This window comes from Podospora bellae-mahoneyi, chromosome 6 (genome assembly GCF_035222275.1).
Source record: "Podospora bellae-mahoneyi strain CBS 112042 chromosome 6, whole genome shotgun sequence".
Taxonomy (NCBI): domain Eukaryota; kingdom Fungi; phylum Ascomycota; class Sordariomycetes; order Sordariales; family Podosporaceae; genus Podospora; species Podospora bellae-mahoneyi.
Genome location: NC_085885.1, coordinates 3605245 through 3621823, shown reverse-complemented (window position 1 = coordinate 3621823; position 16579 = coordinate 3605245). Strand labels below are relative to the sequence as shown.

The 16579-nt window shown below is 53.7% G+C and overlaps 6 protein-coding genes across 6 annotated transcripts; 2 read left to right on the top strand and 4 right to left on the bottom strand.

Moving 5' to 3' along the window:
• Nucleotides 1-1040: 1040 nt before the first annotated feature.
• On the top strand, nucleotides 1041-4236 carry QC761_609780 (uncharacterized protein). The gene is made up of 3 exons (XM_062881387.1): nucleotides 1041-2051; nucleotides 2114-2183; nucleotides 2274-4236. The coding sequence occupies exons 1-3, from the start codon at nucleotides 1885-1887 to the stop codon at nucleotides 3789-3791; spliced, it is 1755 nt and encodes a 584-aa protein (XP_062730122.1). The 5' UTR covers nucleotides 1041-1884; the 3' UTR covers nucleotides 3792-4236.
• A 6-nt stretch (nucleotides 4237-4242) lies between these two features.
• PSF2 (DNA replication protein psf2) lies at nucleotides 4243-8665 on the top strand. Its single transcript, XM_062881386.1, has 2 exons — nucleotides 4243-4616; nucleotides 4682-8665. Exons 1-2 carry the CDS (start codon nucleotides 4503-4505, stop codon nucleotides 5363-5365), a joined length of 798 nt encoding a protein of 265 aa, XP_062730121.1. The 5' UTR covers nucleotides 4243-4502; the 3' UTR covers nucleotides 5366-8665.
• On the bottom strand, nucleotides 5443-8891 carry QC761_609760 (putative NRPS-like protein biosynthetic cluster; the record flags this gene model as incomplete). The annotated part of the gene is made up of 2 exons (XM_062881385.1): nucleotides 8240-8891; nucleotides 5443-8190 (listed from the first exon to the last, which is right to left on the bottom strand). Exons 1-2 carry the CDS (start codon nucleotides 8672-8674, stop codon nucleotides 5443-5445), a joined length of 3183 nt encoding a protein of 1060 aa, XP_062730120.1. The 5' UTR covers nucleotides 8675-8891.
• Nucleotides 8892-9506: 615 nt separating this feature from the next.
• PRS4 (ribose phosphate diphosphokinase subunit prs4) lies at nucleotides 9507-11594 on the bottom strand. Its single transcript, XM_062881384.1, has 7 exons — nucleotides 11304-11594; nucleotides 11040-11197; nucleotides 10755-10934; nucleotides 10665-10688; nucleotides 10495-10595; nucleotides 9902-10447; nucleotides 9507-9852 (listed from the first exon to the last, which is right to left on the bottom strand). Exons 2-7 carry the CDS (start codon nucleotides 11117-11119, stop codon nucleotides 9812-9814), a joined length of 972 nt encoding a protein of 323 aa, XP_062730119.1. The 5' UTR covers nucleotides 11120-11197; nucleotides 11304-11594; the 3' UTR covers nucleotides 9507-9811.
• Nucleotides 11595-12106: 512 nt separating this feature from the next.
• Nucleotides 12107-14033, bottom strand: TEP1 (Telomerase protein component 1; the record flags this gene model as incomplete). The annotated part of the gene is made up of 2 exons (XM_062881383.1): nucleotides 12107-13859; nucleotides 13936-14033. 2 exons carry the CDS (start codon nucleotides 14031-14033, stop codon nucleotides 12107-12109), a joined length of 1851 nt encoding a protein of 616 aa, XP_062730118.1.
• Nucleotides 14034-14786: 753 nt separating this feature from the next.
• Nucleotides 14787-16541, bottom strand: POM33 (Transmembrane nucleoporin; the record flags this gene model as incomplete). Its single annotated transcript, XM_062881382.1, has 4 exons — nucleotides 15861-16541; nucleotides 15738-15753; nucleotides 15395-15618; nucleotides 14787-15340 (listed from the first exon to the last, which is right to left on the bottom strand). The coding sequence occupies exons 1-4, from the start codon at nucleotides 15928-15930 to the stop codon at nucleotides 14787-14789; spliced, it is 864 nt and encodes a 287-aa protein (XP_062730117.1). The 5' UTR covers nucleotides 15931-16541.
• Nucleotides 16542-16579: the final 38 nt, after the last annotated feature.

Below are 16579 nucleotides of genomic sequence, written 5' to 3'. Positions count from 1 at the left end.
AAGAATGACAATAATCTTGGATTCCATGTCGAAGTAGGTAGGAGGACAGTTTTTGTGTTTTGTATCTGTCGATGACTTCGTGATGAGCAGGCAACAACCTTTCGTGGAATTCTGCTGACAGGGCCATCCTATAGAGTCGCGCGAGATGAAGCTGGTAATGTCGATTCCCCTGAAACGTCGTGAAGATGGTAAGGTCAGTCAAGGTAACATTTGGACCTCGGCCTGCCCCAAGACTTAATTAACACGACAGCGGTAACCGATTGGATATCATTCCAGGAAGAAAATAAAGTTTGCGGCTCGAGTTCCAAACATTTGACCGTCAGCGGCGCTAATCTCGCCAGAAGTTGGTTTTGTCGTTGCCTAAGAAGTCCGACATGTACTTGAGATAAGTCGAGCACTTGAGTTATTGGATTGTGGGAGGAGATGTCCGGGTCGGATACGGGTTACTCTTTTTGAACTCTGTGATGTCAGTACCGTGCAACAAAATGCGAGCTGAATGAAAGCAATAATAAGATAGATTCTCAGCTTAGGCTGTCAGCAAGGCAGAGTGTGTTGAATGGGATCGTTGCTTGACCAATCAACTCACATGGTTTTCTACCCTTGCTACTTCCCAATCTGATTGCTTGGCATCTGGAGATGCAATTGTGCAATTCAGGGTTGGGTGTTGATGTTTGGCGGTGAAAGGGGGAAGTCCGTTCGTGTATATTCACTCGGGTTGATGGCAAGAAAGTAAATCGTTGCCTGACATCCCTGGATACAGTCAGCAATCATGATGTTGGTCAACTTGGAATAGGCATTGTGATGTTCGGGAGTTGATGTTGGCTTTAGGTCTGTTCAAAGGGACATTTAGCCCTGATAATCTGGCCAAGTGCCACACGCTAGGGCAAACAGAGTTAAGCGCCAGCTTACTACAGCAATTTGCCCACCAAAGTGTTTCTCCCAAATGCTCACCCACCAACATTGTACCACAGTCGGTATGTGTCGTTCTTGACTCCATCTTGAAGCCCAATCTCACACCAACCCCGTTTCAGTAATGTGAGGTAGCACCACCCGGAGGTCATTCATCTAACCACGGATTAGTGACACATGCATGCGGCCGCATCTCCGCTTCCCGTCCGCTCCTCGACTTGCAGGGCCAAGACCGCTAAAGCGACTAAGCCTCCTTACAACCTCCGCTCATGTGGTAATTGTATGGATTGGCCCGTGGTGTGATGCAGTTTCGATGCTGACATGGTGCTGATTGCAGATTGTACAGATCGCTTCGTTGTGTCCCTTTGGTGTAGGAAACGCTCGCTCTCGCTCGTGCTGTCATTGGCTTCGAGCTTGACGCCGTGTGGTAGACAGCTCGACCGGCATTATGGCAGTTACCGGGCGATAGCTGAATGGTCAATGTTCAGACCACTTAGACACCGGTGACGGCGCCACGGTATGGAACAAAAGAACATCCCCCCACACTGTCTGTCCGCCCGGTCCCCCGCTTCCAGACTCCTTGTCATGTCACAGGCACCAAGAAACGGGACGATGGGTGGAGTATTTCGACCCGAATCCACAACCACGTTCCAACCCAGAGTGGCTGTACCTGGCATATACTTTGATCTTGCTCAGGATCACGACTTATCTCAGCCCCCTGATACGACAAGTACGTCCCATACCCATCCATTGCCGGAAGCTATCGGCACACCCTAGATGATGTGGTGCAACCGTACCCACCAGGCTTCCGCATTTACCTCCTCATGGCGGCAAGGTTTGTGACGTTCGTCTTATTCAACCCGACATGCCGAGCACAGCAGTACCTCTTGATAACCCGGACCCTGGATTCAGAATCACAAAGCCACCATCTTGGCACCATACACTTTTGGGTCTGTTTTCCTCAAATTGGACTCGATGTCCCCCCTTATCGAGAGGTTGGGTGTGTGGACAGGTGATCCGAAGATCTACTCATTCTCTTCGATCCCAGATCATCTAATATCCATCATGTCTTCCTCTAAGAGAACTGGCATGTTCAAGGTCAAGACTCCGTGGTCTACTGGGGATAGTAATGTGCCAGAAGGGTGGGTTGAACTCTCGCTATCGCTTGCATGGCCGAAACTGATCTAGCTTACTCGCAACACAGTTCTGGTCCGCAGTCTTTTGTCTTCAGCCTGGACCACCGGCCACGAGCCACAAGGGCAAGCGTACCGAAAGTGCGCTCCGGTTGTGTTACATGTGGGTCACTAGTCTCGAAATGCTGCATAAACGAGAGGCCTATTACTGACTGAGAGTTGCTGCTGCAGGCAAGTAGGTCATCATTCGGCAGCCTGTTTGTTCCAACACACCATGGGCGCCATATTGACAACGGTGTGCCTTTTAGGAGACGACATGTGAAATGCGACGAGGACAAGCCTGCATGCCAGCGATGTTTGAAATGGCAAGGATTCTGTGATGGGTACAAGACAGCCGAACTGGCGCCCCCGAGAGACGACAAACGACAACGGCTGTCTTCCCCATCAGCCCGGTCTGAGAAGAGCGATTCGGGGCTTCCCGACAATTTCGAGGCACTGCAGCTGAGCGACCAGTATGGCGCGGGAGAAAACTCCTCACAGGAGTCTTCCCAAAACAATGAATTTGACGAGCACTGGGAGACATTTTATTGTGACTGTTGGTCCAGTCTGGCCAATAATCTCGGGGGAGGCTGGTTTTCCTCTCGGTTGTTCACCCAAACAATCCCACAGATAAGCCAAGTTGAACCAGCCATTCGGTATGCTCTCATGGCCATTGGTGCTCTTGCCTGCTCGCTTTTTCCAAACATTGTTCCAGCAGGGCCCTCAGGAGGGGACGGCAACGATTATCACTACAACGCGGCCCTCACGCACTACGGACAAGCAATCCGACTGATCCGACTTCAACAGGAGCCAAACTCTGCTTCTACTCTACGTGTGGCAGTTGTTGCTTGCATTCTCTTTGCGTGCTTTGAGATTTTGCATGGGAGCCACGGAGCTGCCGTCAATCATATCAGTTTTGGCAGTCTCATGCTCACAGGGCAAGCAAGCGTGGGCCAGCTCGAACTAGAAGACGAGATTCTGCAAGTATTTGAGAGGATGGAATGGTCTGCTTGGTCTATCGGCCTCATGACTGGCTCAGTTCAAGTACCCATCGAAATCAACAGCAGGCTTTCACTAGACGACATGCCCACCAAGTTCTCCGGGCTCGGGGAGGCCAGAAGATGGTGGGACGCGATCCAGCACTGGACATTGTACTTCAGCCAAGCCATGGCTGGGCCAACATACGCGGATGGAGACTTTCTGCCCGGGATCAAGACCATGCAATCACAGTGTCTTGGAATGTTAGAACGGTGGAATGACATGTTTTGCCCGCTTTACAATCCGGCAAGCTCTCCTCGGAAGGGGTCATCTTATCTTCAGGCGACGTCTCTGCTTCTCCAGTCTATCGTGCTTCACGCCTACATCAACACTTGTGGCTTTCAAGACCACTACGGCACTGAACAGATCACATCGCAGTTCAAAGAAATGGTGCGCCTCTCCGGAGTCCTCTTGGACAACCAACCCGTCTCCAAAGGATGTAGCGAAATATTCACCTTGGACAGCGGGCCGACTTGCGCTCTCTACATTGCGGCAACCAAATGCTTGGATCCCACCATCCGAGCAGACGCCACCGCCTTGCTCACACAATACCCACGACGAGACGGCTTCTGGGACAGTCGAGCAGCTCTCGGGATCCTCGGCCAGGACCTTTCATCAAGCGGTGAATATGGCGGTGCTATTGATCCAGCACTTCAGTACCTCGACCAATGAAGCGGTTTGCTTACCCAATCAGCCGAAAGAAGATATTTTTGTGACGACATTGGGGGAAGATTCTTACCGCCCTGCTCATGTCAGACGGGAGCCCTATGCTGCAGCCCCGTCACCACTGAGGATAATTACCCTAGACGCAACGTGTCATGTGTGAGGGATTGGTTGTAGATACATTTTGATACCATAGATGTTTTTTGGACAGTTTTGTTCCGTAATCGACCTTGTATATTGCCATTTTTTCGCGGCTGACCAAGCCAATATATCCGAAAGCTTGTTTTCCTACGGGTGACAAGGGGACAGATCTTTGTCCGAAGTGTGGGATCTTGTTGTATTGGCGGAAGTACAAGGTTCTTTGCGGCAGTATGCAAGTGTCATAGCTCAGATAGATCATAGGGGTTGGATCAAGATCACAAGCAAGGAAACAACCTGATTCAGGGTTAGGGTACCCCCTATAAACCCCTTTTTCCTAGTGGCTTGGCGGTCCAGCCTTGTGGGCCCCAGGCGACGTCAGTGCCCCGCGTTTTCACTTTACGCGACACGCCGACTTTCGATGGCAGTTCAGTTAATTCCCAACCGCCAGAGCTCTCGGATTGCGACTAAAATCATATAACAAACCAAAATACGACATGAAGAGGTGACGCTATATACCACAGTACTTTCCGAATTCCACGATACCCACCAGCAACTCCCGCCCCCCATCAACCATTCACAATGGCTCTTCCTCTACCATTAGGCCTTACCCATTCCGAGGTCGCCTTTGTCGCCGAAATGGAGCTCGTCACAGTGGTTCCTAGACAACGATTAGAAAGCATCGATCTGCTGTCGGTATGTTTCCCACCGCCACCACCTCTCCCTTTTCCCCGCCTGGTCTAACATCTCGTCCACCACAGGGCAAAACCCCCCCCCTCCGCCCACCCCACCGAGCCGACCTCCCCCTCTGGCTAGCCCTCCTCCTCAAAAAGCAGCGCCGCGCCAACATCGTCCCCCCACCATGGCTGCACCCCGCCTCCCTAGCCGACATTGTCCACCGAGAGACGAAAGTGCACCCTCACGCTTTCTCGGAGCCAATGCCTACCGCTTCACGAGCGAGACAGTCACAACCTGGTTATGCGGGGAGGATAGGTGGGGGTGACAGCAGCGAAGTAATATTGAGCCCGCCGTTTCGGAGTAATTGTACCAGCGCCGCGCCGGCGGGGTATTTGCCGTACCACTGGTTGGAGGTTGCCGAGGTGCTTATAACGCACGCGAGCGATGATTTGGGGGGGAATACCAGTGAGATTAGGGGGTTGTTACGGGATTTGGTGGAGGTCAGGGCGGCGAAGATGAGAGATTCGGCGGAGACGCTGGGGGCGGAAGGACAAGGGGGTGTGGTTAGTTTGCGTGGCGTGGGAGCGATGGAGTTGGCAGAGAATAGGGGGTTTGTCTTGGGGGTTGTGGATGGGGTGAGGAAGATTGGTGGTGCGGTAGAGACGGCGAGACGAGAAAAAGAGGAAGAGATGGATCTGGGTGGGGGAGATGGGGGCAGGGGTGGTTACGGTGGGGATGGGGATAGTGATGATGATATGGGGATCTAAATACCCGAATGGAAGGCATGAGTTGCGCGAGGGATGGTCTATTCCTGTCCATGTCTACGGTCTAACACCCTATCGTGTCAAAAAGCCCAAGCGTCCAGCCACCGACTCATCATCTCCCCGGTCACAGCTGCCATCTTCCCCATCGTCTGGCTTGTCTTTTCGGCCTTGTCTGTCTGAAAGATGACCGGACCCTGTCTCTCGTCTCTCCACTCCTCAAAGAACTCCTTCAGCTTCAAGGCCGGGTACCGTTCTGCGTCGTTCTTTTCCCCCAAAGCATCCAACCACTCTGCTACCCCCACCACCTTTAGCTCACCCCTCTCAGTCTTGCCTGCATACTCCTGCACGGCGCCAATCATCGTCCCCTCCCAATCAGCACAGGAGGGGTTGACAACATTGTAACACTCCCTCCCCTCCCCACTGCCCCCCAACCCCAGCTCCACAATCGCCTCAGCGGCAAGATCAACGGGTATCCAATCCACTGATTTTTGGTTCCCCCCCAAGGTGGACGGGATCATCCCCATGTTGAGGGATGTTTGCAACAAGCTAGGAACCCACTCGTGTTTATTCCACTGTCTCCCTACACCATCTGCCCTCCCAGCAAGCTGCCCTACCCTCAGAATTGTGCTCGGGATGGGGGAGGTGGCCAGGACACAGGAGGCGAGGTGTTTGGACTCGGCGTACCCTGTTGACAAGGGGAGGTTATGGTCTTGGGTGAAGTTTTCCGGGACAGGTGAGGTCCCCGCCATGGCGGTGGCGATGGAGGAGATGAAGACGAATTTTGCTGGGTTGAGGGCCATGAGATTGGCTGTGCCGGAGATGGAAGGGAGGAAGGAGTCGAAGGGGAGGTTGAAGTTAACGGGCCAGGCGGAGTGGATTAGCAGTTGCGGGTGTTTGAGGGTGTTGTAGGTTTTGGATGAGAGGCCGAGGGTAGGGTGGAGGAGGTCGGTTTGGAGGTATGTAACTTGGGAGGTGTTGGGGGAGATGGGTTTGGAGCGGTTGAGGCAATAGATGTGGGTTATGGTTGGGTTGGCCAGGAGGGAGGAGAGCAGGGAGGAGCCGAGGGTGCCGGTTGTGCCGGTGAGGATGACTTTGAAGCCTTTGGGTTCGGTGTGGGAAGGACGGGGGAGGCGGAGGGAGGGGGTGTATTCTTTGATGAGCGCGTCGAATTTGTCTGCTCTTGACGTGTTGGTGGTGGCGGTGGCTGGTGCAGAGCAGAGAGCGCGGTGAAGTTGGCTGATGCTGGGGTTCTCGTAGACCAGACGGAGCGCGAATTTGCCTTGCAGGCTGGATTGGACGGTGCTTTTGAGGGTGAGGATGAGCTGAAGGACTTGAAGGGAGTCGAAGCCAAGGGCGAACAGGTTAGTGTCGTCTGTAACGTCTCCGCGTCGCTTGATCACGCTGTTGACCGCATCCCGAATTTGAGCCAAGATCATGGTCTCGTCCAACACACCCTCAGCTGCAACCCCATTGATAACCATCGCACTGGCATACATTTCTTCAATCTCGGCCTGATAAGCCACATACGTATTCCTCCTCATCACCGTCCCCTTCGGCGTCCTCTCAAACGGCTTGTCTTGTCGCGCGACCCTCACCATCGACTTCCACACCCTCGCATGAGCCGGGTACTGCTCATTCGCCTCCTCAACCCTCTCCCAAATCCTCTCAACCACCTCCTTCACCCCCAAACTCACATCATGCACCTCCACAATCAGTCCCGTCTGGAACCGCCCACTCCCCACCATCACCGCCCCTTTCACGATCGAATGCCCCTCCACCATCTTCTCAAACGTCACCGGATTCAGCTTCTCCCCATTACTCAGCACAATAACATCATCCACCCGTCCCACATACCTCCACAAATTTTCTTTCAGCGGATGGCGCTCAAACAAGTCCTTCGTCCGCCACTCTTCCAACTCGGGAAAGTTATAAAACACAAACTGGAACCTCCCCTCCTCCCCTCCCAACCGCTTAATCACCAACTCGGCAGTATTCTTGTCTCCACCAACCCCCTCCATGACAACCCCGGCCGCAGGATTCCACTCGAAATACTCCCAATCCCTCGGGTCCAGCGGTGCATACCCGGTCGCGTTCCAAATCTCGGTCGTGCCGATCCCGTTCAGCAGCGTGATACGAGGGGAGAGTTCCTCCCCAATGACATCGCCGCATGACCTGGCTAGTGGTGCACCGCCGGAGTAGATACACTCGATATCTGACGCCCTGAGGGTCTCAATCCCGTGAGGCAAACTGCAGATATCTTCCAGAATAGAAGGGGTGCAGACCATGCCTGTCGGGCGGGTGGTTTTCACTGCGTGGAGCATCAGCTCTGCTGTTGGGGGGATGCTGGGTGGGAGGAGGACGAGAGGGCGGCGGTAGTGGAGGGATCGAACGAGGAGGTTTATGCCAAAGGCGTGGAAGAAGGGGGGCATGGAGAGGATGAGGGGGGTGGTGTAGAGCGGGTCGTGGGTGTTTAGACGGCCGGCGGGGGTGGGGAGGGTGGCGAGTAGTCTGCCGGCGGTGGTGAGGACGCCGGCTTTGAGGGGGATGGGCTTGGGGAGGCCGGTGGTGCCGCTTGAGTGGAGGATCATGACTGTCTCGTGGTCGGGGGTCGTATCATTGCATTTGCTCTGGTACGGGGTGGGGTGGTTGGTGGTCTCGAGAAGGTGTTCCAGGTCTGGGATGCGGAGGACGGTGAGATGGCCGAACTTTTGACCGATTTCAGATGCTTGGTCGGAGAGCTCTTGGCTGTGAAGAAGTTTGGTGCAGCGGGTAGGGGTTATGAGAGCGCAGTGGCCTTCAACGGAGTTTCTGGGCGATAATAGAAGGCTCTGCTATTTGTTAGAGTTGGTCGCGGTAACCTCACACGGTGTTACCAACCTTGTGCCCGGTCTTCAACGCTGCCAGGATGACTATGGGGTATCGAATATCGTTGATGCCCGTGTAGGCAAGGGACTCGTCCCGGCCCAAGCCAGCCGGACCCAAGTGTTCGTCAATCCAGTGAGCTAGCCTGTCTACCGCTTGGCCGAGCTGCTGGAAGGTAAAGTTTTGCCATGTGATCTCTTCAATCTTGGTCGGTGATGATGGGATCTTGACCCAGGTATCGTGAGGGACCTCAGCGGCGAGCTCGTCGACAACATATGTGAGAGAGGACATTGCAAGGTAGATGGGGAGCTTGCAAACGAGACAGGATATGAAGTTGTGAACTGATGTGATTTTTCGATGGATATAGCGATGAATTCTTGAAGCCGACAGGATCCACAATGTTTGTCTCGGTGTGAACGGTCCGGTAACCCAAGACATGATGACATCCATCTCAGACAAACACTGTGATATTTATCGGTTCCCATTCTCTCCCTATGTTTCATGTTTCACCGCCGGAGCTGTAGATGCTTGGCACGCAAAACTCCCCACTCGGTCAACGATGAGGTAGACTGGCTGAGCAAGCAAGGCTGTGCTCTGCCTCTCTTGTGCTTGAGGGTTGAGGTTACAGGAGTTGTTGGCCTTACTCACCCGACAGATTCAAATGTCGTCAACTCAGACGTGGCGTCGGCACCCCCGATCGTTTCCCCCGCTGCATCGGCACCTCCCGTAGTGGGTGCAGATTAACGGAAAATCAGCCCAATAGGGTTATCTCCCGGGACGAAAAGTATGATGTCGGGCCTTTTTATCAGCTATGGTCGGGAGTGTAGATTTCGTGGTAGCAAAGGAACCAAACAGCGACATGGATTTGTTAAGAGGGGGCTGGCCGTTTGAATGTAGTATCCAAGGCCACGATGATCATCAGCGATCCCGGTGGGACGGAGGCTTCCGGGGCATTGTGTTGTCGTTTTGTAGGCCGGTATTTATATTCAACAACCTATAGTTCATTTGCAACTCTATTATCCAACATCGCCGAAGTTAGAACCAGACAGAGCCCTTTCTTCAAACAACCGCCTACAAGAAGACCCCCATTAGTCCCCTCATTACTTCCCCGTGAACCCCGACAGCATTCAAATAGCGGAGGCGGACCCCATTTTAAAAACAAACAGACCCCCTATTATTCTCAGAAATACCAACTGCATATTCAAACCTCATCGATAGTGATACTTGGGACACCCACTGTTCAGACCGGCATTGCGGTATTCTCACAAAAGGAGGATAAAACTGAGATCAGCAAAAAATCATGATATATTTGTTTCTTAGAGAATCATATCGTCTCTATTATACCCGGTACGAAAATTCCCCAAACGCCAAAGCAATACCCCTCAAATGGTATTCGGGATGGCTGGACTTTCACTTGCCCACTGCCTGCCCCAGACACGAGTTCTCAGACGAGAACAAACAGACGTGGCAGTCCACCGCCCGGATCAAGAACGCAGCGCTCACACCTCACCTCTCGTCATTTTCATGTCGTTTACCAGTTTTTAAACTCCTACCAATGCATGATGAATTATCCGCCAACCCGCATATTTAGACGGGGGCGTGAGTGAAAAGATACGATACGGATTCGCCTACACAGGTCAGTACAGAGCACAGGGAGCGGAGAGATATGGCAGTTACCATTGTGAGTACGACGGATGGCCTCGGCAACGGTCGGGCTGATGTCGATAACACGAAGCTTGGGGCACCTCTGCACCTTGTCGCCGAGTGGCACAGTGTTGGTGACCACCAGGGCGGTGAGGACGCTTCCGTTCAAGGTCTCGATGGCATTGCCAGACAGAATACCGTGGGTAACAAGGGCCAGCACCGACTTGGCGCCGTTCTCCTTGAGCACCGCGGCAGCCTTGACCAGAGTGCCGCAGGTATCAGCCATGTCGTCAACGAGAATGGCAACCTTGTCCTCAACGTTGCCGACAAGGACCATGCGACCGACAACGTTTGGCCTGGGCCGCTCCTTGTGGATGAGAGCGAAAGCGGTGTTGAGGTGATCGGCAATCGAGGTAGCGCGCTTGGCACCGCCGGCATCGGGTGACACAATGACGCAGTCTTCTGGGTTGAAGTTTTCCCTGATGTAGCGGAGGAAAGAGGGCTCAGCGTAGAGGTTATCGACTGGGACACTGAAGAAGCCCTGGATCTGAGAAGCGTGGAGGTCGACCGTCACGATGTCTGTGTCTGTCAGCATTGCGCCGCGAGATTGAGCGCGGCTCTCTTACGGTTCGCGCCAGCTGTCTGGAGCATGTTGGCGACCAATCTGGCGCTGATGGGAGCTCTGGACTTGTCCTTCTTGTCCTGACGAGCATAGGGAAAGTTGGGACTGCAATGGTCAGTCAGCGCCCGTATCCGTCATGGTGGGAATTGGCGCGATCTGTTTGAAAGCTCTTACATAACAGCTGTTATCCTCCTCGCACTGCGCGCAAAGCCACAAGGTCAGCAAACGTGCAGTTCACTCGGTGATGGTCATGTCGTTGCCCACCTAGCAGTTCTGCAGGCCGAGATCATGATCAACAGCTCCATCAAGCCCTCGTTCACGTCGCCGGTAGCGGTGGACTGCACAATGAAGACATCCTCGTCGCGGACCGACTCGCCGACAGTGAAGGAGGTTTCCTGGTTGGAGTAGTTGAGGGAGATGGTCCTCGCCACCTCAATGCCGAGTCTGTGTAAGTGAATCAGCAAAAGCGCGCTCTACTATTCTGTCCGTGTTCTCGTTCTCGTTCTCTCTCTTGTCTGTCTGTCCCGCTGTCCGGGGGGGAGTTCGTACCGCTTCGCAATCTTGTCGCTCAGCTCGGGGTGGCTGCGGCCACTGATCAGCTTGATCTCGTTCGCCATTTCTGCCGACATGATGAAGAAGAAGAATCAAGAGGGGCCTGTCTGCGTCAGACAAGACCCGAACAAATCGTCAAGTTTTTTTTTTTTGGTCTGCAGGTTGCGCTGTTAGCGGGGAACATCGGCTGCGGGGCGAAGTGTGCTGCGAGAATGTACAGGCGCCAAGAGGGCAACGGTGACCGGGGTTGCTCTTACGTACCTGAACGACGGAGAGGTTGGTGGTGATGGGAAAAGGAAAAGCGAAAGTGTGTCGTCAGGAAGCCAGTGAATAGTCTATAAGCTCTGCTGCGGGTGTCGGAAGGGTAAAGGGCCCATGGCGGTCGAAAGAGAAAAAGTTGAAAGAAACAATGGATACAGTGGAGATGGGTCCAGCCCGAGCTTCCCCAGGTACCTTGCCATCCGTACTCCACTAAGCCGAGCATCCTGTCTTATCGATAGCCGGCTCCTTTGCCGCACGTGAACCCTACTGTTTTCGTCAGCTGTTCTGTCATATCAAGCAAGTGAATCATCAAGCAAGTGAATCACCAACGCCCCAGGGGGATACTATCGCATCTAAACGGACACTTGATCTACGAAGTCCTCAACTCATCATCATGCAAATTCCCACCAAACACTGACTCTACGTTGATGAATCACCGGCCATCATGGTGCAAACTTTGTTCGACGGCTGGAAACCTTCTGTTACACGGCGTTCTGGGAGAACCCACATGAACTTACACAGGGACTTGAACCACGAGCCAAAGCAAAGAGTACCAATTTCATTTTCCGACGGAACGTTCACCGGTTATCCGTCAAGGCCTCCAAGAGTTCTTTGACCATCTCAAGTTTCAACTCCCCTGTTGAGGGGCGGAAAGCAAACCATGGAATACCCCTGGCACCCTCGGTTGTGTTATCAAGGTGCCTACACAACCCAATGTTCTGTATTCCTTACCACTGTTTAACCATACCAAACGCCTTGCTTATATTGACATACGCAGCATAACCCGTAGACAAAGCTTACTCTCACTCAATGATGAACCCCCTCTTGGCCGTCTCATCAGCCTTCTCCTTCTTCGGTGGCTCACCATCTCCACCCGCAACCCCATCCAGCACCTCCTCCCCAGCGGGACCGCTAACCTTGACCCCCTTCAAGTCTTCATCCTCCTCTTCCACTTTAGCCATCTCACTACTGTTGTTGGAAGGTGCAATCGCATACTCCTGGCTCTTGACACTGCTAGCCTTACTAACACTTGCACTCTCGGGATCCTCCACCCGCAACCCAAGTGTCTTTTGAGCAGTCGGGTTCTCCGTTCCGTCACCCTTCCAGTCAGCTGCCTTCATTTCCGGCACAGGGCTGCCCTCTCCAGGCTCATGAATAAATACTCCTGGCGCTTCACCACCCTCTCCAATATCGCTGACGGCCGCAGTCCTCCAGACCACAGAAATCCTGTCGCAAGCTCTTGTTCCGCGCTGACTTGAGCCCTTGATGCCGTCCATCTTGTCCCAGTCAATCGTGAAGACTCCGCTATCGTCCGGTTTACCGCCTTGCTCGGGACCGTTGCCCTCGAAGAATGTGTTGAACCAGACATGGGCGACAGCCGTGACCATGGTTAACCCAATGCTCCCCGGTGCCTTGTTTCTTCGCTCGACCGAAATGTTGACGTCGCTGTTTGGTATCCGGATCGGTTTTGCAGGCTTAAAGATGACTGCTTGCCCGCCCGGTTCTGACGGATCAGCAAACGAGAAGGTGCCTGCATTCTGTAGACTGGTTGTCGACTGTGACCGTGACTCTGTCTTGGCCGGAAGTGAGGTCTGGTCACCATCCGCCTTTGCAGCAGCCCCCTCAGGCTGGAGAGCAATCGTCTTGCTCTTCTGCTTCTGCGCCGCGCCCGTCGCCAACTTGTCAAGACTGGTCGTCGAAGATGCCGCTGATGTGTCCTTTTTCCTGACAGATAACTTCTTCTTCAACCCCTCCTTCAACCTCTTGGACGAACTCCTCGACAAACTCCTCCCATCACCATCCCCCACCACCCCCGTCTTGACTCCCTCCTCTGCCCCCTCCTCCTGCTTCACCCCCCCATACATATCCCACATAAAATCCTTCAACCCCCCACCCCCCGGCGCACCCCCCTCAACCACCACCCTCTCCTCCTTCGTAAAAGTGTGAAAACACCGAATCTTCTTCCCCTCCTCCACATACCCCTCCACCTCGACCTTGACCCCGTTCCTCAACCCCCAAACATGCACCTCCAGTATCTCCACCGGCCCATCCCTATACACCTTCCCCCCTCTATTCGCCCACCGATCCACATACCCAACCCACCTCAACTGGCTAGGAATACTCACCCCCTCCCCAAACCCAACCCTCATCCTCCGGTCCGTAAACCGTCTCAGCGCATCCTCCACCGTCCAACCCTCCTCCGCAATAAGATAACTACACGCCATCGTCCCTGACCTCCCCTTGCCAGCCTTGCAGTGCACAACCACCACCCTCTTCTTTATAACTTCCTCCAAATCCTCCCCTTCCGTAGCAGGATTCAACCAAATCCTCATCCCGCCTATCACCACAGGCACCACACAAAACGGCGGCGGGTGATGATCCGGCCAAGGGTAATGCTTCACCCGTCCGTAGACCGCCTCGTCTGGGTACCCAGTCCCCTCGGCCCGAAACTCCCAAATCATCCACTCCTTCCCGTGGCGGGCGTCAAGAAAGGAAACTAATCGGTCAAGGGGGTTGCGGTAGGCTAGCTGGGGGTACGTCTGGCTCGGTCCTGATCTAATTTCGCACACATCCTACATTAGAACACGGTCAAAGGGTTGGTGTTGGGAGAGAAGGAGGAAGGCAAACAAACGTCGCGATTATCTTCTTGGTCACATAGCACAGGTCCAGCCCCGTGTCTTGGTGTTTGACGCGGGGCCCGGCGACGAGCTGCCGGAGGAGGGAGGTCATTGTCGTGGCGGGAGGTTGGTTGATTTTGGGCGGTGTTATAATGCCGGCATCAGGAGAAGTGCCAAAATGGTAGAAATATACAACGATGATAGAACAGGGAAAAGGGTCGCGAATACAAATCTAGCGTTGTCGCGTGATGTTACAGCTCAACTCAATTGATTTGTCGGTGCCTGCCAGCGCCCACCAGCGCGCAGCGACGTCATGGTTGGTGTACCAAGTGGGGTTCAAAGTTCAAAGGGACCATGTCTTGGCATCAGCTCCCTCCACACCACTTCACATCAAAGCAATCACGCTCATCGGTCATAGGATGCCATTCCCGCTATCACACTCTTGCCCCCTAAAGATAAAAACGAACTCGTGACACAGGAGGTGCAAGAAGAAATCAACACCTATAACCTCATCCTGACCATCCTGTCTCATGCGTATTTCCCCCAGCCAAACTCCTCATCAGAAACAAAACCGCAATACCAAGAAGAAAGAAAGGGAGTCCATAACCTATGAGACGTAAAAGCGCAAACACCACTACCCCTCCAAGCAATGATCAGCCTGCAGCCACATATCCAGCTCTTTGCTTCCTCTGTCCTACTCTCCCGCATCCTGGCAGATGCATATGCTTCACCGTGCTTCTCATCCTCCACTCTGTACCCAGATCATGCTCCCTATTTCCCCTCTCGCAAGGAGTATGACTCGCCGCCGTAGTTTGTTCCATTGTCATGTCGTGCGGCTTAGCTCTCTAGCTTAGTGTTGATCTATTCAAGATGACTTCTTAGGAGCAGCAGCGCCGTTGACATACTTGTTGACGTCAGTCGCGCCGTGAAACTGCCTCGCGACACCCTTGACAGTATCCCAAGCCTGGCGAGCCCCAGGGGGAGTACCCTGAGCACCAATCAGGTTGTCAACGCGCGCCTCAAACTGGGCAAACGAGTTCTTGACATGGCTGCTCTGAGCGTAGCGGGCGCGAAGGAAAGCGGTGTAAACAGCGATCAGGATCCACGAACGGCGCTGGAAGAAGAGGGCAGACAGGAAGATACGAGCCCAAAGAGCAATCTCCAGGCTGGCAACAACCGACATAGAGGAATCGTAGTACTTCTTGACGAAGCTGCCGATGGCATCAGCCATGGGGTGGGGCGCATACTGGGGCTTGCCGTTGGGGGAAGCGGCAGCACCTGGAACCAGCTTCTGGGGAGGAGCAATGGTTGGGATAACGTTGGCACGGGTGTATGTGGCGACGTGGAAGATCGAGTAGATGCCGTACGGGAGGAGCGCAAGAGGGTACTGGGGCATAAAGAGCCAGACGAGGGCCATCACTAGGACTTTTGTTAGCAAGCAGAACCTTGTCACCCTTCCGAAACCAGACATACAGAGGTATTGCACGTTCTCATCCGAGAGATAACCCAAGGCACCGCCGGGCTGCTTGGCGCCCGTCTTTTGGCGAGCCCGCCATGTCTTGTACACCACGATGCCGTATGTGCTAGCCGCGGCAACGAAGGCAGACCGATAGCAGAACGAGGCCATGCCACCGTAGTAGTTAAATCGTATCCATGAGAAGGCATATCTGGTGATGCAGAGGATAAGAACGGCGTGACTGTGGTCCAGGGTTAGCTTCATTTTCTCACTCTGCGGTGTCCAGCTCCGAGCTCCATGTTTGGATTTCATAGCGTGGCAGCATCGGCATCGGTATCGGATAAAGGCAGCTCAACATACCCAGCGAACCAAGCAACTACGACACATTCACATGTTAGCAGAGAACTTGCAACGACGTGCAGCAGTCCGGCAGTAGTGGTGATACCGAAAAGGCGACAGCAACGGGAGGAAATGCACACGTACACTGCAAGGTCGAGGCCAGTTTTTGCAGCCTCTGGGGAAGAGGCATGTCGGCCGGCGGCGGGGGAGCCATCGTGACGGTCTAGGGATAAAGGTAAAGGATTTTTCGTCGGAGTGAGCTGGAAGGTTGCGCACTTGGTTGAAGCTGGCGGCGTTTGGTGTTGTCGAGCTGGGAGCTGGGAGCTGGAAGAGGTGGCTGGTGGAGTTGTTTCGTACGTCGTCGAAAAAAGGTGGTGCTTTCCGATGGATGCTTTGTGAGTGCTCGGCAGTTTCAGTGGGACGTGCGTCACTGACGTTCTTTGCTCAGCCGCAGGGGTCTGACGTTGCTTTGATGGGCCGCGGGAAACTGCGTTGGAAGCTCGAGGACCAGTTAGTTGCTACTGGGTTTGGTAGCTGTGTGTTTGGATTCGGGTATCAATAATTTACATAGACAATGAAGCAAAAAAGAAAAAGAAAAAGAAAAAGAGGGCGCGTAGTTTCAGGCTGGAAGAGAAGGTTAAAAATGGCTGCACACAGACTGTCACCAGATTGTCGTCATCACCGGAAGCTCCCAGCTGACTGGAAACTTGGCAACCTACGGATACCTAGCTTCACGTGGAGCTTGGACGTTTATCGAGAAGACGCTGGAACATGCAGGGACGCCTTGTTTTCTCTTGACACTACCGCTACCATATCAATGCCTCAATCCATTGTTCCATGCTTTGGGAGTATTGCAGTCAGAG